The sequence below is a fragment of the Synchiropus splendidus genome, chromosome 18, assembly GCF_027744825.2.
Source record: "Synchiropus splendidus isolate RoL2022-P1 chromosome 18, RoL_Sspl_1.0, whole genome shotgun sequence".
NCBI classification, from domain to species: Eukaryota; Metazoa; Chordata; class Actinopteri; order Syngnathiformes; family Callionymidae; genus Synchiropus; species Synchiropus splendidus.
In genome coordinates, this window is record NC_071351.1 from 10,146,279 (window position 1) to 10,168,134 (window position 21,856).

Below are 21,856 nucleotides of genomic sequence, written 5' to 3' on the forward strand. Positions count from 1 at the left end.
TAATTTCCTACTAATTCCTGCACCAGATTAATATTATTTCAAAATGAGGATCTGATTACATCCCAAGATATTGAATATTGACTCCTTATTATCCTTTCTTGTCTCATTCCAGGTCCTTCACCAGAAGCTTGCTTGATGCAACTCTCCTGAGTAGCAGCTCGATGTGCCACACATCACCATCACTCTTCTTGCTTCAAGGGTTGTACACTAAAACTGAAGGTAAAACACCCTCTGTTGTTTATCTATTTTTCTGAAGCGAGCTGAGTACGACGCAGCAGAGTGAAATTAAAGCAGCATTATGTAGAATTTTGACATATTTATTTCCCCAAAATGTATTTCATTTTTAGTCCAAAAACTGCTCTCTAGCTATAATGATAACAAATCCATGGGCAAGAAACTTACTCTGCATGGTCCATGGGCTATGCATAGAGCAGCCCCACTGGTACCCACATGACCCCTGAAATGGTTTACTGCAGTGCATGAAGCTGCTGAGATTCCGTTGTTTCTACTGGACTTGTAAGTCATTCATTATTGACGCTTCGGTTTCTGCTGTTTTAACAAATGTCCGATGGTGTTTCTCTTATGCTAACAAACGTGTCCTTGATCCATTTATTGGTATTCACAAGAGTATATTGCCACTCATGAATTTGCTGCCTGCTAGCTTTAGTTAGCTTTATATTTCACTTCATAAGTAGTTTTGATGAAATGTCTGATGGCAACAGTTCCTGCAGACACTCCATGGCTACTGGGAGGCGCAACCAGAGAACATATCAGACGTCATCCTGATGGGTGTTCTATGTCATTGTATGTTCTATTCGCTCCGTTCGTGTACAGCGTTCTGAAAGGAGCTACATAAATAAAGTCGCAGTCAGTCTTCACTTGTTTCAGACTCGCTGGCCGGAATGACAGAGCTCCATTCCTGAAGTCAAACAATAAAATAGTAAACAATTCCACATAGACAGTGAAGAGACAACTTGCAGTGACACTTTCACCAGCGGCAACGCAAAAATCAAATATTCTTGAACTACATAGAGCTGCTTTAATGATGTTTGCATGGTCTTGAGGAAAAGGCAACCATCTAGAAATATATGGTTTCAAGTAAGGTGGTTGGTCACCTGAACTGCTGCCATGTGCTGTGATGTTTCTGCATTGCATAGGAAACACAAAAATATTCTGCCATTGTTGAAAATTGCTCAGCGCAGTTATGAAGCCAGCTTGTAATTACAGGTCCAATTTTCCAAGGTCAGTTTCAGATCAGCTGTTGTACTGTCTGACTCCATTATGCTCCAATGTTGTTGAAAGTCTAAACACTTTTATTTGTCAGAAAATTGTGGTTTGGGGCAACAAACCTTGAGATGGTGAGACAAGTCCTTTCTTGTCTGACAGGATAGGGCTTGTATCAGCAAACATTACCACCAGAAACACTATATCTCAGCAATCCCAAATATATTCAACTGGGGTGGGAGGAAACCAGAGTGGCTTGTGCTAACACACAGCAGCACTATCAGATGGTCTGGCTCTGGATCTGTGTGGCAATGACCCTATCTTAAAAGCTGTAAATCCATTCGAATTCTTTTTCATTTTAACATTGTTTAAACAGTTCTAGTTATTTTATTCCACTCTCATTCCAGGTATGTGTGCACACTATGTAAAATACAGCGGAAAAGTGTTGGGTAAATTTAATGGACTCATTTCTGCGCTTGTGTGCCAAAACCCACAAAGCAGAGGAAGTAGTTGCTGCCAAACACATTTGGCCAAACATCACTGGAGGGAATGCATATATTTGAAAATATAAATAAACAACATTTGTATTTTTACCTTTCTGCAGTCCAAGTGCAGAAACACAGAGCTGCCAAAAACTGATTTATATGAAGATAAATGTAAATTAGTCATTAAAATGGAATGATAAGAGCCTTGGTCGGGAATGAAATGCTTTCTATTGACAAGGTTTTTACTTTCTGCAAGGATAATCTCTAATTATTTTTGACTAATGTCTTAATAAATGAGGAGTATTCGACGGGGACTTTGTATCGGCAGAACTACTAAGATCAATGATGGTTGTTAGACAAGTTTTTATGGGGATATTTTTAGACGCTTCTTGATGTAGTGGATAAGAACAGGGTCTTTATTGCCCCCCGTGAGCAAATAGTTTTTAAAAAAAAATGCATTTAGACATCAACATATCGAAAGGAGGGGACACACGGTGCAGAGTGGCGCACCAGATTCTGAATCCACGACTCAGCCACTATATTTTATAATACATTACAGAAGGATGGTGCGTTTTAAAAATGTCTGTCTATGGTGTGGTTTATTCACCTTATCTTCGATTACCTTGTTGTCTTTTCTTTCTCTCTCTTCTGTCTGTAGTTATCTTATTGAATATATTTAAGGAGTCATATAAAGTCGGTGCCATTGTGTGTGTCCGACTGTAGCACTGTCGTGTTTAGAACGTTCTCCTCCAGTGATATTTCTGAAGCTAACTGGATGATCCCCCGAAACCCTCAGCAGCGCTTTTGTTCTCTCAAGCTGTTTTCAAATCAGCCGTCACTTCTGCCGAGCCAAATTATCTTATCCACCATTTTTTTTTTTCTGCCTGCATCACATTTTATTTGAGATTAAAGTAGAGCTCTGTCTTTGTGCAAGTGCTAATTGCCCCAGAGCTTCAGTAATTAAAGGACAATAAAGCTTTAGTAGTAATTAGTTTCTCTTGTTTGGTTGCTCGCCCATCAATTGTGCTTCAATAATACTGATCATTAGCATGCGCCCGGGCAGTGAAGGATGCTGGGAAAGGAGCCCTGCACACACAGCACTCCACATTCCATTCCCATGAAGCCATGGCACCGAGCCACGGGTTAACCCTGTGGGTGCCGGCAGGACGGCCAGTGGAGGGCCTCACTGGAACATGATCGTCCTGCTGAAGTTACAAACAGTTTTCTCCATAACTGAGTTGAGAACATTGTATGTCACTAAAGATACACTTTGGAGCTGAAGACTGTTGGCTCTGGATGGTAAACTGTGGTGCGGTGGTGGTTGTGGCCAGTGTTCTGTACTTAGCCACGACATGACCAAAGACATGGCGCTGTGGATGGGACGTTTTAGCATCAAGTGTGCATGCACATTGCTCTGCCAGAGTTCACTATCCATCATGTTCAGTGTGCTGTCAAAGAGGTCCCTCATGGACCCTGCACTCTGTTCAAACAAGTGTAGTGTGTGGTTGTCATTTTAGAGCTGTTTAGGAGCAAACTAATCTGTAAGGCGTATCATGACACACTTGAAGATCTTGAAAAGGGCTTTGTTAAATCATAGTTTTTTTTGTCATTTCTAGCCTTTTAAGAGCTTGAATGGAAAACACCTTGTGCGCAACTCATTTTCATCTTCAACACGGTGGAGTGATTTTATTTTGGTGTTGTTTTGGAGGTTTGCCATTCATTTCTATTACTTCCAGTGCACTGCCAAGGCAAGCTGCAGACCCTGACTTTATCAAACACAACTTAAAATTGAATCATTGTAATAAATGAACTTATAGATAATAAATCGTGGATTTACCCATACATGCAAGGGTTTTTTTTACATTTGTCATTCATTATAGGGGCATTGTAACTCTACTTCCACCTGCTGTCCGATTTACCTCATTATATTGGGAATATTTTTCACAGGAACTCTCTAAAGAAACTAAATGTAGGGCGACAAATTTCATGTGAGTGGTGGAGGTATGCACTGTCCCAGTGCCTTCCATTAGTTCTTCAAAAGTTGTTTGGTGAATAGCCTGTGGAAAAGCCTCGTTCTTGTGAAAACACAGAGCCCAATACGGGCAGCAACTGTTCCCCGCGGTGTGCACTGGCTCGGTATCTCACTATGAAGCCTTCATAAAGGCAGCAGCTTATATGCACAGGCGTGCACACCACTACATTTCCAGCTAATCAGGAGCGCGCAGTTGCAGAAGGGAGAGCGGTTGCCAAGGCAGCCACCAATCTCCCCTCCCCCCTTTCTCTCGCTCCCTTCCTCCTTTTCCCGTTTATTATCGGCAGAGGTCGCATGGCAGAGGGAAGTCCAACAACCACTTCACTACTGGAACCAGTGCAAGAATATGCAGCACCATAACAAAGCGTGCGTGGAGTCCTGAGCGCTGGCAAACGGAGAAGCGTTTTATCTGCGGGCCCCTCATCTTGTCAAGGATCAGAAGAAGTTGACGGATCGCTTTCACCTCTGTCAACAACTGGATAGTTTGGCGAGCACGTGTGTTTACATGAAAACCGCTGCTCCGCTGTGAGTGTTTCGCATCCCGCCGCTGCCGGAGGAGCACCGGTCCGCGCATCTTCCAGAGTTCTGAAGTTCGGCTGCGGACGGATGTGAGCCAAGAGTTTCAGCACTTATTTCTACTTTCTTTTTTCCACCTCATCCACCAAGACAATAGTTTTTATTTTTCTAAAGAAGAAAAACCGAGGCTGCGAGTGATTTCATGCCTCCAGTGTCGCGCAACCTGTCATGGATGTGAGATTTTACCCTGCGCCCCCGGCTAATGTGGGTTCATGCTCCCTACCGACTGATCCAAGTTGTCTGAGCTCCCTGGAATATTATCACTCGAACAAGGTAAATCTACCAGCGTCACAGCTGGCTGCTATTACACCCTGCGTTATTTTCCGCGATGCCAAACTGGTGCGTAAAATCCGCAGGGCGCACACTTGCTCCGTGGAGTCTCCGCGCACTCAGAGAGGGTTGAATCTGAAACAAGACTTACTTTTTAACTCAACCTGCAATTATTATATTCCGGCCTCTCCATCTTTCTGGCCAAAGCGGTTATTACAGCGTTTTCTCTGTCAGATTGTGGCGGCTTGGAATACCACAGACTGTATAGAATCCATACTGCCCTGCTCCAGCATGATCTTCCCTCTTATTATCGCATGCATGCTTTTCCACAGGGACTCGAGCGATTAAGTGGAGGTGTACCAGTCATGTACAGTTAATTACTTTAGTAGTACCCCCTTTTTAAATTGCTCTGACACCCCAAACTCTGTGCTTTCTAACACTTCATCTAACTAGTAAAATGGCATTTCTTCCTGCAAACCTCTAGTCTACATGTGAACGTTTAAATAGCATTCAAGTTGTGCTTTTTTTAAAAAACATTTAGATGTGCATGTCAAGATTTAAAAGATTTAAAACTATGTTAAATCTATTTGCTGTTAAATAAATTAAAAAAATCCTGAATTCATATGTTGTGTTACTCGACTAAAGGCGCTAGCTTAGCTTAACTTGCTAACATTCATTAAGGCCCAGAAGTTGATGTTGTAAATTGAGAAAATGTCAAGTTTAAGATTTAATTAAAGTAAGGGAAGCGCTTATTTTCAAGCATGAATGTTTTAGCATGAATATGCCCAATAACCTTTTGATTGATTTGCATTAGTTGTGATGCTACAGACGAAAAACTTTCCTTTTTTTCTGCACTAAAGCAATAAATACCCATCAAAAACTGTGTTTGTTCTATATATCTATGCACTTTAATTTAATATCTGTATTTAAAATCTTTATCTATTAGCCGCTGCTTCAGTTTGCTGGAATTAAATATTTATTGTCAATATTAAGTATGAATCAAGAGGTCAAAAACTGTGAACATTTTGCAGATAAAATTAGCTTTTTGCTCAATTGTAGGACATTAAAAGTAAGTACACATGCAATTTGAAGCATTGCTAGCATATAGCTACATCCCATCTGAAATTCTACTTGACATTGAAAGTTGAAAACGGTGCTCACAGGTCACTTGACACTAGGAAAAAGTGTCTGACTTGAAGTCTTGCGGGATCACAGATTGTACATGTAGAAATGTAGGTGACACAGCTATTTCCTTTTAGGGTTTCAAAACATAGGTTGTATCCATCTTGACTGACTGCCCAAACCTAAAAGCTTTCTATTGTAGTTTTAACAATAGCAGATTCACTTACCAAAGCTAGGCTTCACACATGCCTTTGAGTAGTGCTGTGTATTTATCCTAATCTTTAATCTAACGTCTCTGAATGTTGTTGACTCGTGGTCGCTCTTATAACATCAGCCATGGCATCTGTGGGTGTTTTTCATTGTGTGGGCAACGGAAAATCTCTGTAACTGATCGGAATATTCCAGCATTTAACAACCTTCTCATCAGACAATCTTTGGCTGAGGTTGCACGAAACAAAACTGTAATCGCGCAAGAAGATGAAGTCACCGATGAAATCATGGCTGTTAAGTCTGGGTCTCACCTGTGACATAGAAAGTCATTCACATTACTGTGTCCTCCACATGTGTGTGTGTTTTTGTAGGTCAAATGAATTAGGATCATCCAGCATGCGGATAATCCCAAGAATAGTCTGTTATCTCACTCTGTATGGCAGCAGATATGCTTTGGCCTCAGAGAAATGTGTGGCTGTCCCTTGAAATTACAGGTGTTGGTCTAAATTATTGACCCACCCAGAATAGAACCGCAGGTCACTGAACATGTGTAACACTAACTACCCTCACTAGTGATGCAAATGAGGGTGAGGACCTCTTGCTGTCCTGTTCATCCAGTACAGGAGGTCAAGTTCCTCACCACTAATGCTCCTCAAACCGCCTGTGGCATCAGCGAAGGCATCTAATTTGTTATGTAAGTGATGTATCTGTGGAGCCGATCTGGCCGCTGCTAATAATCTCTGACAAGCCTGCTCAGCCAATTTCTCTAAATTCCACCCAGGTCTCGTTCTACTGCGGCGGCGAGGCAAGAAGTGGTCATGGAATTAAGGCCAATTGTTTTCATGGATGCATATTTATTTGCTGCTTTTAGCGGAAGAATAATGTCATTGGAATAGAGTCAAAGCAGTTGGAGTGAAAACGCAGCACACGAGAAGCAGCGCTTAAATGGGTTGAAGTGACCATGTGCTTGTGTTTTATTTTTTATAGTGTGTTTATTTGCAAACCTGTAACTCGTACTTTGCGTCGCAGCCTGCAACCGCAAGCCTCATTTGAGTAATTAGCAAGTTTATGTGACTTTGAAGGAGCTCGGGCACTCGCTGCTGCCGAGCTTCCATTCTTTGCAACGGTGCATGTTATGCACTGCTGTTGTTTCTGCATCACCTGTGCACAGTTTTTTTCACACATTTAAACAGAGTACACTTTCCGAAACAACAGGACAAACTCAGTCAGTTCAAAAGCATCAGGGAGTGTCACATATTATATAAACGTTTTTAAAAAGTCAGTACTTTGTAGTGTACTAGACAGTCAATGTGTGTGATGTGTTTCTATAAGACAAAACAAAATTGCTGCTTTTATGCATGAATGTGTTTAAATGCGGCCTTTTAAGTGATGTATATTAGAGATAACATCTTGGCGTCATCCACAGCAGCCACCCACACTAGCGACAGTAGAATTAACCTTATTATCGAACCCAGCAAATGTCAGGTCGGATTTTCTGTCCCCTAATGGTGTCAAGCTCTGCAAGAAGAGACTTCCCGTTTTTACCGTGAATAATAGAGTCAGTTCTCCTGCGTATGTCAAGCCATGATAAGAGGAAGTTAACCCTGGTCAAAAGTCAGAGCAACTCAGGTCTGTTTGACTCTATTGGATGAAAGGGGTTCACGCAGATGTCTGAGATTCAGATTCATTAGACACATTTCCTGTGTGGAGTCTTGAGTCATAGTAGTCACTCTGAGGATTTCAGGAAGAGCAGTGATTTGTATTGTGGTGCTACATGCTCCTCACGTGAATTGGTTGTAGTTAGTTCTTGTCCATCACGAGTCACCCAGATACTTTTATCTCAGCAAGACCCATGAGTCAGTATAAGATCTTTTTTGTGACTTGTGGGTGTGTAATGAAAGGGAAAAATGGTTTGGTTGTCGAAGATATGGAAACTTAGAGTCATCGATGTGATAAAGACTCCACAGCAAGGACAGCTGTCGTTGGACCAGGCTTATGGGTTTGTCCAGTGCTCTTTAGTTTACTCTGTGAAATGGGAACACAGAGCCTGCTCCTTTATTTGAATACCTTAACCAAACAGAGCTGGCTGCAGCTGGAGGTGGGTGCTGCCGAGAGTACAGTCTGGATGGGGAGGGTGAGGAGTAGAGGGCTGGTGTTTGTTCCCCCTGGCCCCACCCAGCTCATATATCCTCCCCTACAACTGATTCTTACAGAGATAGGAGGTGAGTGAAGAGCTGGCTTTGTGAGTTGGTGGTCTTCTCTGCTCCAGATAAGCTGGGGAATGATGCGCTCCATTTGAATGCCTTATCTCAATGGTGTTTTATATTACGGTGCCAGCTTGTGTTTGCCAGCTTTGATTACTTTGTATTAAAATATCTCTCTGCTTCCGTCAAGTGAAGCAAAGACAATGGTCCACGAAAGATGAATTTAAGAAGCAGTGAAGAGATCCCTTCTCGTATTTATGGTCACATTCCAGATCTCAGCTGCGAACAGTAGACGTGAAGAAAACACATTTTTTATGAGGTGTAAACAACAGTAGCAAGTCTGTAGATGTGGGACGGACATCAAGGCTCTTTCATGAGAGACAACACTTTTACAGACAAACCAATGTCTTGTTAAAAATGTCCATTATTATAGCATTATCATGAGAAAACTAGCTGGAGTTTACGATATTGTCTTTAAAACTGAACATCTTAACAGTAATTGTCAGACAAAAAAAAGTTTTGAACTTGATAAGTCACAACAAATTGAAAAGTCCAGCAAAATAAATAAATATAAGATGAGTAATGATGTACTGTAATAAAAGTAAGGTAATTCCTTGAAGTACTACATGTTCCGCTGATCATATTGATTTATGGGAAAACTGATTTTAACTTGATACAGAAGACTTGATATGAAAGCTTGTTGTTCAGCAGGGTGGTGAGTACGTGCTGATGACAAATGCTGTGGTATGTGACAGGGAAGCAGAAAGAGAGAATCAGAGGATGAGTGAGAGTCAAATAGGTTGAAGTAATCAGTGTGAGGACAGTGCAGTTGTGTGTGTGTGTCTGTACATGCATGTTAATTCGCAACTATTCAGGCGTTCTGCTGACTCTGGAATCACAGTCACAACTGCTTTCATAGCTGTGTGCAGAAGGGGGGGAGGCACAGTGAGGGCTGGTGTCAAAGCAGAAACCACCTCTGTGTCACGTTTTCACACCCAAAACACAGGTTCCTGATTGGGGGAAAGTGTTTTTTTGCACGGGTGTTGAGAAAAACGTGTTTTGAATGTACAGATGATGTTCTTCGCGTGGAGTTGTCAGTCTTGATATTGTGATAACAATCTTAGTCCTAGCGTTTTTTTTATCTGGAAGGTGATGTCACCTTAAATTTACAGTCATCAGTTGTACTCCATTTAGGATTCAAATTGGCAGCCTCATGTGTTTTAGGCTGAATCTTAACATCTGTTTTTTTATCCAATGAAATTATTTCTCCACTGTTGTAAGTACTTTATAGTTAAAAGACTACGACTCATGTCAGTATAAGATTAAATTCTGAAAATGTACATGCATAGGTATCAAACTTAAAAGGGCTATTTAGGGATAACTGAAGGAAAAAATATTTCAAAATAAGCATGTTGAAAAACTTTAACAAAATGTGGCATGATTTTTTTTTTTAAGTTACCTCAAAATAACAAAAAATGTAAATATATATATATATACTGTATATATATAGCAAATATAGAGCAAAGATATACATATCGTACTCTACAACTCCTCACTTGGGGGTAGGAAGTAGTAGGGTACACCACGCTTTACCACATAGAAATGGACACCTGCTCTTACAATGTGCAATACCCATCTCAATGTGCAATAACCATCCCTACGGTGCAATAACCCTTTTTAACCTAGTTTAATTTTTAACTTTTTTATTTTTTATTTTATTTTATTTTATTTTATTTTATTTTATTTTATTTTATTTTTTATTATATATATATATTTTTTTTTTAATCTTATTTTATTTTCAATTGTATTTTTACTTCCAGGTTATTAGTATTATTATTTTTATTTCATTTGTATTTTCTTTCTTATTCTCTGTGTGATGCTCTTCCTAACTGCATGCCCTTTCTTGCCTCTATTGTTACTGGAAACGTAAATTTCCTGGAGGGAGTCATCCCAAAGGGATCAATAAAGTCAAGTCTAAGTCTAAGTCTAAGTCTAATATGAATATGTATAATACTTGTTCATATCATTGATTAAAATACTTTAAAATATATGTATTATGCAAAAAAAAATTCTAAAAATATAGAGTATATATTGACAGACCTAATGTATCTTGGAGAGTCGGTGGGCTCCCCGTTTGTTTATCATCCGCCTTGATACCTGCTTCTACCCCCATTTCCTGTCTGTTAGCATAATTAAGCGCAGGCGCTGTGCTGCGGTGGGCTCGCATTAGTCACCCCAACCCTTCCCATGGGGCACTGCGATGCCACTCTTGTTCCTTCAGCGGCAAGAGAGGCGCCAGCACCTGCTGCAGATGAAGCCCCTGCGGGGGCTTAGTTAAATGTTGATTATGTTTGTTAATGGCTACAAACAAGAAGGAGAAAAGATGCATTGCTGCATGTTCAAGCAAAAGCTGATCCCACACAGCAGCTTCTTTTTTCTGGTTCTTACTCATGCGACGTGACATCCAGTTGAATGAAGCAGTGTAACTACGAAGAGTGGTGGTGTCCAGTGCCCCCCCACAACATCGCACTTCAATTTTGAAGTTTAAAAATCAAGAGAAACTCCTCTATGTTGAGTTCATGTTGGTCACATTCATTGGTGTGGTTGAGAGGAAGAAAGCAGCAGCAGAAAGTGAAACTGCACCTTGTTGAATATTGCAACTTAAGACACTTTTTAAGTTAAATCATGTTTTAGTGTGTAATAATTAGTTTTCTTGCACATTGCTGAAGATATTTTCACCTCTCTGGAGTGGACGTAGAACATCTTCATTTGTTTACTACACATGACATACTATTGGATGATTTGAAAAACAAATAGTAATAATAATTATTACAGATAGAAGCATCTTGTAATTTGAGCAGCTTCACCTAATCTTATTAATTGAAAATAGCTCCCTCTAATGGCGGAAATTGGCCTATTTAAAAATCTCTTTTTAATGGACCTCTGCCATTTGATAACACAGTTTCATTTTCTCTCTCAAAACACCTGTGAGGAGCGCTCAACTCGAGATTCTGTGTTCGTTTTCTCTCCATTCCATCCACTTTATGTCGCCACCTCTGCCCCAGAACACAATAAATAGAAATGATTCACGAATAATACTTTGTTGCTCACTATCTATCATCCTCCTACCATATATACGCTCCATCTATACGTCCTCCGGTGTGGAAGCTGGACAAACATTCCCGGTTGTCTCAGCTTCCTGAGGTATGTCCTGTGCAAACATGGTGTAGCTGGGCAGCTCAGGATTTTAGACCCTTCTTCCATTCTTGTTTGAAAACCTTCCAGGAATATTATCAGTGCTTATGAACTGCCACTGGTCCGAGGAAAAATAACAATATGTGTCTTCAGTTTCTGGCAGGTGAAGGGTCAGGATTTGCCAGCTAGCTTAAGTTATTTGTCTCAGTACTGTTCTCAACTTTTACTATGCTGTGCATTACATTTTACTATGTCTGTATCTGCATATATATATATATATATATAGTTTTTTTTATTTCTTTGTGTTTATTTTTATTCCAACTACTAAGTACTAAAAAAAATATATTAAATAAAATATTTAATAAATTAACATTGCACTTTTCAATCACCTCACGCCAAGTTTGTATCCTGACTAAACAAGAATGCCTGTCAGGAGTGTGTGTCTCATTACGCCCGACATATTTAGCGGGCAGATATACTCGCAAGTGCAAAGCCATAATCGTCCCTTCCAGCCAGAAGCCCACAAAGCTACTGAGGAAATCAGAGTGTGGCTTTCTGAGCGCTAATCATGGACTTCATGATCCTCGACTGAGCTAGAAAGCTCACTGCATGAGGCTTATAACTGCTATTATCTTATGCCGACTTAAAGAAAAGTTGGCTGTTGAGCCAAGAAATGCATAGCAGTCTGAGGGGACTGGTGGGCGCAGGAGAGAGAGCGAGAGGTTCTCTCTGGTGGACATGTTGAGTCTGGCCGACAGCCAATGAGCAAGTCTGTAAGAGGTGAGATTCTGTAAATTTTGAGTCAGTTCAGCGGTTATGCTGTCGAGGACTCTCCGTCTCTCTTCAACTCTGCATCCGAGGCCTCACAGCGGCTCCAGTTCAGACAGGAAAGGGAAACTTGAGTAGATCTTTTTATAGAATTGTTAATAACACAGTAGAGTGTAGTGAAAAAGCCTCAAGCTCCACTTACTGGCGCAGCCCACCAGAACCAAGCGTGTGTGTTTGTGTGTGCAGATGTGCTTCTCCGTGCCGCTGGCACTGTGGTGTGTAAACTGCCCCGAGCTAGTGCGTGTCTGTGTGTGCACAGAAACCTTGTTGATTCTAAAGAGCTGAACACTTTTTCTCTGACAAACGCTACTTTATTGGTGTCTGCCACTGGGGGACTTTTCTGTTAACTCATTTGTCCGCATATTTAGAAAGTTTTGATTCACCCTGTAAGACTATACAAAGCTGTATTTTATAGTTTATTTAACTTTAAAATCAGTGTTATCTTGTGAGTTATATTGGAGAATATTTCAGAAATAATTTCAGCAGATAATGTCTGAGAAAAGGTTTGAGTTACATGCCTCAAAACTGAGTGTATTTAATGGTCAGGAGCTGCATGTGTTGTCACAGTGATGTCATCAGGACCAAACTGTGGCAGGGAAAGGCAGTGAAACCGAGAGATGGTCATGTTTTATTAAGCCTGATAAGGCCGGCTAATCTGGGGCTCAGGTTACACACTGCTTTGTGGGTAATTAGAGATCATGTCAGGCCCGCTGAAAACTTGCACTCCGCCCTAATCCCCGACTGTCACCTCCCTGGAAGCCCCCACGCCCACCTCCCCCTCATTCTTTCCACACACAACACTTGGTATTAGACGGCATAAACAGCCAGCGCGCTGCTCATCAGCGATCCCTCTCAGATAAGTACATGTGCTCAGAAGTCAGCAGGAGGACGTGAACAGCCAAGCACTTTGTGGTTTGCTTTGTGGAACTTGTTGGATGAATGACTCGAGCCTCCTAGCAAGTGCTCCAGGTCTACTATTACCAAAACAATGGCACTTGATACTGAGCACCGTAGCCTTGGTGTTCACACACACGAGAGCTCAGTGATGCTGCTTTCTTCTCAGCTTTTCAACTGCCCATTCATCACAGTGACACAAAAGGAAGTCTCACCTGAGCAAGACACACATATCATTCCAGTCTACAGACCACAATGTGGCTGGTCCAGTTTAAAGTATTGACATGGCCGATTTAAACAAGAGGGGTGTAGGACAATATTGTTATCCTCAAATATTGTGATACTTGACTACACAATAATATAATATCTCAACACTGTCTTGATATTTTAGGTGGGCTGTCGATATTTAATGCATGGATACTCTCATATGCTGCTGCGGTGTTCAATACTAGTAACCATTTCTGTCTGTATAAAGGAGTTGTTTTGTCGATTAAGAGAGCTGTTCATAAACTTGTCAAGACAAAATTTTAAAATATATTTCTGAACTTACAGTATTGCAATATATCACAACGTATCGTATCACCAAGCCTGTATCGGGATACGTATCATTCATTCACGCTAGTACACTGCCCTAATAAACAGGGCGGTAAGAATGGATTTTCTTAGCTCGACCATGTTTAGCAGTGAGAGACTCCCATCTCCTACAACTTAATGTAAATATGACTTGATGTGAAGCCAGTTCAGGGTGCTACAATGCTATGGTAGTGATCAGTAACTTTCTGTTGTAGCAGTCTGTTAGTTTGAAATCTGTTAGCCTTTAAATGTGCCAAATTAAAACTCCTTTCTTGCACTTGTGTGGGCAGATATGGAGCCCAAGTTGAAGGCTACTTCAAAAATACTGTTCCATTACCAGGGAAAGTATGTCATAAATTCGGGAGCTCAGTTTACTGATGGATAATTCAAGGCCAGGTGAAAGGAAGTCACTTAGGTGTTATCCAAGTTAAAATAAGGAGCGTTTATCATGCACATTGCAAAGGCAGCAGCTCATGAGATTGTGGGCCGTGTTTCCCCTGAATTTATTGTCGCGGTGTGTGGTTCCAGTCAGAAATCCCCCGTCACATAACAGGAGCATGAAAGCAACCACAGAAAAACCAACATGTAATATGTTGAGATGAATGTTTGAAGCCAGGCAGTAATGACCTCATAGCAGAAATGTGATATTAAAATAGAATTGTTTTCTGCTCCTGGAGTTCTGTTTGGTGCTGGGGAGGATGTAAAACACAATTAAAATAGGAGTGTGGAAAAGAAAGGAATATTTTGGCACATTTGTGCAGAGCCGTTCCAAACGTCATTAGTTTGGTCACATAAACTCCTGTTCATGCGCACACACATCATTATAGCTGCGAGGCATTTCATTTCCTCTCCCACTATGACAACATGGCAATATAATGGGACACAGTGTCACGTGACCAGAACACGGGGCAATGGAATCTCTCTCTCTCTCTGTGTCTCTGAAGCTTGAAGGGCAGAACGGTCAGGAGTTACATAAACTACAGTCGCTTCACAGGAAAAAGAAAAGGTTCTTGGAATCTTGGCGTGTCCTTCACATCCCGAGCAGCAGGGTTTGATCCCAATGAAGTTAGTTATCTCTGGCAAGATGAAGAATGGAATGAGCTTGTCATATATATTTAACATTTTGTGACCTTCGGTTCTATTGTGGTGAATTCAATGTTTTTCTTCTTCACATTATAATAAGTAGAATCTTTAAGAGTAAGTGTAATTTTGCGCTTGTCGGTGCCACTTTGCTTCAAATTTAGCATTAATTGTGTGACTTGTTGAGTAGAATCTGACATATTATAGTATTATATGTCTCAAGCCAAAACATAGAAGACACAATGGAAGGACCTGCTAAGGGTGCCTCACCTGTAGAGCTCCATCAGAGTCTGTGGTGCATGAGGGCTCCGTCTGCAGTAACACAAAGCTCTGTTTGCATTCATCGACTCACCCTCACTTCCATCTATTCTACTCCGTGTTCCGCGCATTCCTCCTCCTCTGCCATGGAGAGCCCTCGTTCCAGGTTTTCACAGATCGCTCCTCTGTGGCAGCGTTTTCAGACGAGCATGTAATTAAGTCATCTCCGAGCCCGGAGAGCGACACTATGGAGCTCTTTAACTGAGACCAATCTGCCGCTAATTGTCCTGAGTTTTAATTTCTAATGGAGTCGGGGCCGGAGGGAACGCCGCTTAATGAGACGCAGTTACCGTGAATGAGTGTGCTTTTTTTTATCTGTTTACTGTAAGTGCTGTGGCAGATGTTCCTTTTCGCCGTTTGCCACCTTGTTGCAGTTTATTCCTCCAAGTGCTCAGGAAGGTTGGCTGTGTGTATTTACAAGTATCGAATGGTCAGTTAGTTTCCCTTTAAATGCCACAGCTGGAGTGACTGGTGACTTTGTAGACGTTGATTATGTTGGCAACCGAGTGTTTGTGTCATTATTTAGATCACTGACATTTCCAGATCCAAATAAATCTGTTTATACTCCTGAGGAGATGTAAACCCTCTGATGAAGAAGAAGCCCAGCTGTGTTTGACATGTGTTTGAGTGGCGTCATGCTCGTGTAAAGGGTCGTCCCCTGTACCCGGATATGACCAGCTGTATTGAAGTGATTCTGCTTACATTTTTTAGTTTGCTTTGAGAAGAAAATTAAGTTTCATACAGTTGTGTATTTCGCTTTGGCTGTTGAGCACAGGCTCACTTCCTGTCAAGCGTCTGAAGCCACAGCAAGAACAGCCACCTTCAGTTTTATCTTCATTTGAGTCTGTTTCAATATCCAGTCAGTGACACTGAATATTTCCTCCGCCATTTACAATGTTCACAAATCCAGTCACACAACATGTCGACACTTATATGACATTAAGTTAGTCAAAACTCGAATTTTGACTGGGAGGGAACACGCGGTGACATTGCTAGTGTGTGCGAGCGTCTGTGTTTTGTCAAGTGTCCCAACAAAACGCCAAGATAAAGCTGCCCCGAAGACAAACGACTCCACGAATCTCTCAAACACTTTAGTGACTTCACTGTAATTTTTCTACCTTATCGCTTTTGAGTGCAGTTTGCTTTTGCAACTGACCAGCGGCCCTTCCTCTTATTGTTTCAATATGTCAGGTCATTGTTTGAATGAGGTCACCCATTACCCATCTGGCCGGGGGCCAACTTGACTTCAGCTGATTTAATTGAATCTACGACATGAGTCAAACTGGAGCAGGCAGAGAGTGCTCGGCCACGACAGCCTCATTACTCCACATTAAGAAGTCGTTTCGAAATGCATTCTGACTTTTGGGCTCAACACGTGAGCCTGTATTCTTCAAGACTCCGCGGTGGACAAAAAGCAATCCTCTGTTTTTTTGAATGCCTTCTGGGTTAAAGTGTGCTGATGTTTGCTGACCACAGTAATGGCGTGACATTCAATGCCATTTGCTTTTAAATTGAGTTTTTTTTTATTTTTTGTGAACCTGCCTTGTCAGTCAAGCAGCAGCGACAAGGGAATATGCCAATGAAACCTTTAACTCCAGATTTGAGAGCAAATAATGACAGCTTTATCAGCCCAACAAAAGCTGCTTCCTTCTTCCATCGGCCGGTCGAATGACTTATATCACAGATATAACATTCAGAGCATTGCTATGCTGTGAATTTCATCAGCTCCAACCTGAATTTCTCAATCAAGCATGCATTCTTTGAGAGCCGCTGGCAGCTCAGCGAAAGCTTGCAAAGAGAAAAAAAATAAAAATCACTGTGCCAGGGCCTTCGCTTCACAATAGGAAAGGAAATGTTGAGACTATGAGGCTGTGGAGAAGAGATATGGCAGTGTTTGCTTAAGGCTAGGTATCGGGCACAAAAACAAACATGGCCGCCCTTAATGAGCCTGTTTCCCTGCCAAAGGTAAAGACAGCTGTTGTCTCTCGCCACAATGGAAGCAGACTCAGCGCCACGGAGCACAGACAACCGCTCTTTGTCCCCATAGTAACACTAGTGTGTATTCGAGAGGGAACATATTAAGTTGCAATACACGGTGAGTCAATGTAAAGTGGGATCCAGTTACATTTTGGATGAAGTCTGCTGATAAAAATAGATGGAAATGATGATGCCTATTGAGCTATTAGATCTATGGTGCTCCCGTCTTCAAAATGTTTTTCAAGGACCTCGGTGAACAGAACACTTGAAAAAGAAATCCTTGTTCACAATGACATAAGGGTTAATTGTGTCCTCCATCTTGGCTCTCACAATGACTTCTCACGATACCTGCCCATGCAAAGAGAGGTCTAGTTTAAAGTAGCGAGTCGACAAAGGTGGCATGACACTTGAAAATGAGGTGAGACCCGATTTGAGCCTGCACAAGAACAAGTGTTTTCAGGTTGCTGTGCCCAGGATTATGTGGAAACACCATTGGAATCCTAAAAAATACAGAGTCATGGTTCCCCCAGTTCAGGGCTGAGACATGGTAACTAGAGCATCTCTTAGCAAGTATCATATCATCACCTGGACTGGAATGCATAAAAGGTAAAGTGGTGTGTTCTAAAACCTGGAAAAGCACTTCCCTCCAGCGTGTGAAAATTAATAGATTCCAGCTGTACCTGTCCGACTGAGTCAGCACCGACAGCTCGCCGCTGTCCAATCTCAGAATTTCAAATGAGAGTGGTACGGACAGCGAAAGCATTTCCTTGTTCCAGGAGTGTGGAAGTAAGATAAGACCATCGTGGGAGGCCATGCAGTCACATGGTTGGAGACTCGGCTGCTTTATTAAGCGCCTCTTTGTCAATAGGACCAGAGGAGGTGACACTTTTCTGTATTTATTTAAGTTGTAGTCAGTTGTGCTCATTCGTTCTTAAAAGCAATGTGAGCATGAAGCACAATTGCACAAAATATTTTAGCTGTCTGGTTATATAATTAGTTGGATATATCCATCTATTGATGAGTTATAAACAAGGAAGAGCAGAAGCATGTGGTTTGTGAGCTTTGCTGTGCTGTTTTAAGATGCTGCGAATATTAAAAACCAACCACGCAGTGGTGTCGAGAGAGCTACTCGACATGCCTCCACCATCTTCCTGTCATTGTTTCTGGAGCTTTTTTAGCGGATGAATACACGACATTTTCCTCGTATGACACACAAGTGTTTTCAAGAGCAGAGCCGATGTAAGTCACAGAACCCTAATTTCCATCGATTTTTCAGCCCAGTTCAGGTCGCACGGGCAGCAGACAAAGTGAGAAAGCCCAGACTTCCTTCTAGCCCGGAAACCTTCAACGCCGCTGCTGAGCCTTGAGAAACATGATGTGCTTTTGGTACAGTGTAATGCAAGTGGTCAAAGTGTGTTTCCTGTTCTATCTTTACAAAACATTCTCATGTGCAGTTTGCACCTCAGTCGAAAATGTCCCTCACCACATCACTGGCACCTCGTTCTACATTTTAATGTCACCTTTTTGAGTCACTCCACCTCAGCAGGTTCTTTTTCGGTTTGTCAGACAACTGCGTGGTCCAAAACGTGACTGTATTGAAGCCAGATAAGGAAGAAGGGGAAGGAAGTTAAGAGAATATATTATATGTTTAGTAACATCATAAAATGTCAGTTGAGTGTACTGCATATGGACAATAGCAGTTTTCAAGTATGAGGTGTTGTATATCGCAAGAGTCACCGTACGTTTACCACGGGACACACACATTAAACTTGTTTTATTTACTCACGTCGTGTCTCTTCCATTTCAATACTGTCGCGCAAGAATGTGCTCATTTTGCCAAAACTCAAAAGTGGTCCCATTGTCATAAAATTTGACAGCCTCAAGTGCTGCTGATTCAGCGTGGAAAGTAAAAAAAAAAAACAAGTGGGAGATATTGAAATCAGAGCAAGGTTAGGACGCTGCTGTAATTTATGTTATCATCATCTTTTTTTGTCAGCAACATTCGTCTCTGCGGCTGTAATCTGTCAGCACTTCTCTCTTTTTAGTTGCAGCGCTGTCTTTCAATTAAACAGGGGAGAAGGATTCCTTCAGAGATTTAGTTCTTCACCGACTCCCAGCTGGGAGGAGAGAGAGGCGAGGGATCCATGAGCACACACACCATCTCTGTCTCTCCGGTCCCCTGCAGTCAGTTAAGAAATGTATTTCATGAGCTTGCTTTTTAAATTATAGCTATAGTTCAACTGATTTTGTTTTGGAGGTAATAAGGTATGCAACTGTTACTATAGTATTTTCCATTACTGGTTGCTCCCGTTCCTGTTGTGTTTGTTAAGATTCGACTTTTAACTCAGACATTGCTTGGTTTGCGTGCTGCATTATCATTACTCAGCATTTTACTTTGTAATAAGCGAGATAGTCAACAAGCCGGCGGCAGCTCAACACTCCTCTCTCACTCAAGACAAGTCATGTGACTTTGTTTTGGTCTCCAAGGCGTGAGCGTGATGGAGGTGAAAAGTGCACTCGTCTGAGATTATGACTTCATGGTCCTTTGCTGGTTGTTGATTGAGAATAAAAAGCCAATTATCATAATAGGATATGGGGCATAATGACAGAATTAAATGAGTGTGACAGGCGCACAATAGGCCCACTGCCGGCGCCTGAGCCCGCCGCGCTTATTAGAATTAATCTGACTTGATTAAAAATGCAAATGGCTGTAAATCACTGACGGAGTTTACATGTTTTTATAACATTAACTGATTTAATTACATGGAAAATGAATTGGAGCGATGTGCCACTCTGTTTTCTTTTCATCATCACCTTCATCCGGCGCTTCAGAGGAAGGAAAGCACTCGTGCATTTTCCCTCTCTGTCTCTTCTGTTTCTTTTTCTCTTCTCTTGCTGGTCTCCCTTTTCCTTCACTCCGTCTGTCAGGCCAGTGGAATAGAACATAATAAGATTAGAGCTCTCTCTTTCTCCAGCTCTCCTCCCTGGTTCCGTCTGTCTGTCTGTCTGTCTTTAGCTAGCATCCTGTTACTTCCCTAATATCTTCCCCCTCTCTGTTTTCTCACAACCCCTCAAATTGGTTTGTGTCCCACCAAAGTGGTGTGTAATGTCTTCACATATGTTACTCACAGTTAAAGCTTGGTTGGTATTGACTGCGATGAGTGGGGTTGCTGGTTCAATCCCACTCCCTGATGCTTCATGCCATGCATCTGTCTCTCTCGTGATCTGTCTTCCTGTCAAGCTCTGTCTCTCTGTTTACGATCTCAATGTATGTCTTTGTCTCCCCCTCCCACCTGTCTATCAGTTACTATCTTTGTCTCTTTCTCCGTCAGTCTTCTCTCTCCATCTTTTTTCCTTCCCTCTATTTGGTGTGGGCCGCCACTTTCCTCCCTCGAGACGACTGTACGATTTATAGATTCACAATCTTCGCCGACGTCACTTTCCACTTCAGAATGCCATTTTCAGAAGAGTCACACATTTAATTGGCCACGACTGCTCTTTCAGATAAACGCCGCCTACTGAAACGACAGATTGTAAGATAAGAGTAATATTTTTGGTCCGTGGAAAATAACCATTTTTTTTTCTCCTTTTAACAATGAGAATGGATTAGTTCTAGAGGGCTTTGTTTTGAACAAGAGGCTTTGATTCATCCTGATTACAATTGCGTTTGGATGTAAAGCAAGACAGACATGTGGCTCTGTGTTTGTGCATTTCCTCCAATCATAGTTGATCATCTATTCACCGTCCATTGTTCTTTTTTTCCTATGTGAAATTCGTCCAGCATGGATAGAGAGTTGTTTGTTAGAGGTCTTAAATCCTTGTGGGCCAGAAAATGCTTAAATGTGATGGAATGTCGAACTATAGATTCATTGTTTCAAGATCCAGCATTTTGCATCTGTTGAGATTTTTAAAAAAATCTTTTCTTGGGTTTCTAATTTACAAGGAAGAAGCTAAATATGCAGCAGATGGCAAAAAGCATGCTGGAGAGCTGCATTCGCATATATTTTAATGGTTGTGGAGTGGAATTCATTCGTGGAAAACAACAATACAATCTACTACTTCCTCTTTTGTCATCGACGTTACAGAATAAAAGTCATATTCCTTGTTCCATATTTAAATGTTTTACAGTCGTTGTTATATTAATGTTCTGTTGATGCAATTTGCAACATCACCACTTGGTGTATTTTGTGCTTAAACATAAAACCACCTTTTTGGTTTTCTTGTCTCACATGGATTCAGTTTTAGGATTGGCTTTTTTTCTTGCGAAAAATGAAGTGTAATGATCTGAGGCGCCCACCTTGCCTGACATCATCAACAACATTTTGGCTCTTTCAACATCGAGCCGTCAGTGTCGAGCTACAGAGCGCTTCATCTCTCATTTCTAATTCAACAGCAGTTTATTTTGCAGGAAAAGAAAAGAGCCTTAAAAGTTTGTTGACAGGACGGGATCAATCCCAACTGTGCATCCGTACATCAGCTCAACGTGCTGAAATGGAAAGTATGCGATCGATCTGTGTGCATTAGCACTCTGCGGTAACATAAGCAGCGACTGGCAGAACAAAAGCATCTCTGTTCGTCACGCTACTCAGCCGAGCCGCCGCACACAGTGGACGGTTAACTTCATACAGGCTGGTGGCATTTCATTGTTTATCGTTTTAAGTCCACGCGTATATTTGTCTTCTAGGAAAGAATTTTATCCCCTCCAATACATCTGGTAATGATTTGGGACTGTTAAAAATATAAAAGCCCCTATGTAACGTTTGCCCTGCAGAGAGAGCGGATATTAAAGTTTATTGTAAAGTGCTGCAGAAAATACTGTTTGACATTAAAAAGGCTGCAGTAATAGAGGTCAGGCAACACTAAAACCC

The 21,856-nt window shown here is 41.5% G+C and overlaps 2 protein-coding genes across 6 annotated transcripts in view; both read left to right on the plus strand.

Annotated features, from left to right (window-relative positions):
* Window positions 1–219, plus strand: part of pigt (phosphatidylinositol glycan anchor biosynthesis, class T) — a 45,355-nt gene extending 45,136 nt beyond the window's left edge. Inside the window, exon 15 of one of the 2 annotated variants that reach the window (XR_008413015.1) lies at window positions 113–219. The gene's annotated coding sequence lies outside the window, so the exon portion shown is untranslated. The remainder of the gene's footprint in view (window positions 1–112) is intronic. The other variant, XM_053850327.1, reaches the window with a different exon arrangement.
* A 3,767-nt stretch (window positions 220–3,986) lies between these two features.
* LOC128750114 (TOX high mobility group box family member 2-like) overlaps window positions 3,987–21,856 on the plus strand; it is a 60,693-nt gene continuing 42,823 nt past the window's right edge. Inside the window, exon 1 of one of the 4 annotated variants that reach the window (XM_053850328.1) lies at window positions 3,987–4,590. In XM_053850328.1, the coding sequence (XP_053706303.1) occupies window positions 4,486–4,590 (105 nt within the window). In that variant the 5' untranslated portion in view covers window positions 3,987–4,485. Of the gene's footprint in view, window positions 4,591–19,024; window positions 19,187–21,856 lie in introns of those variants that run through there. The other 3 variants (XM_053850331.1, XM_053850330.1, XM_053850329.1) reach the window with 3 other exon arrangements.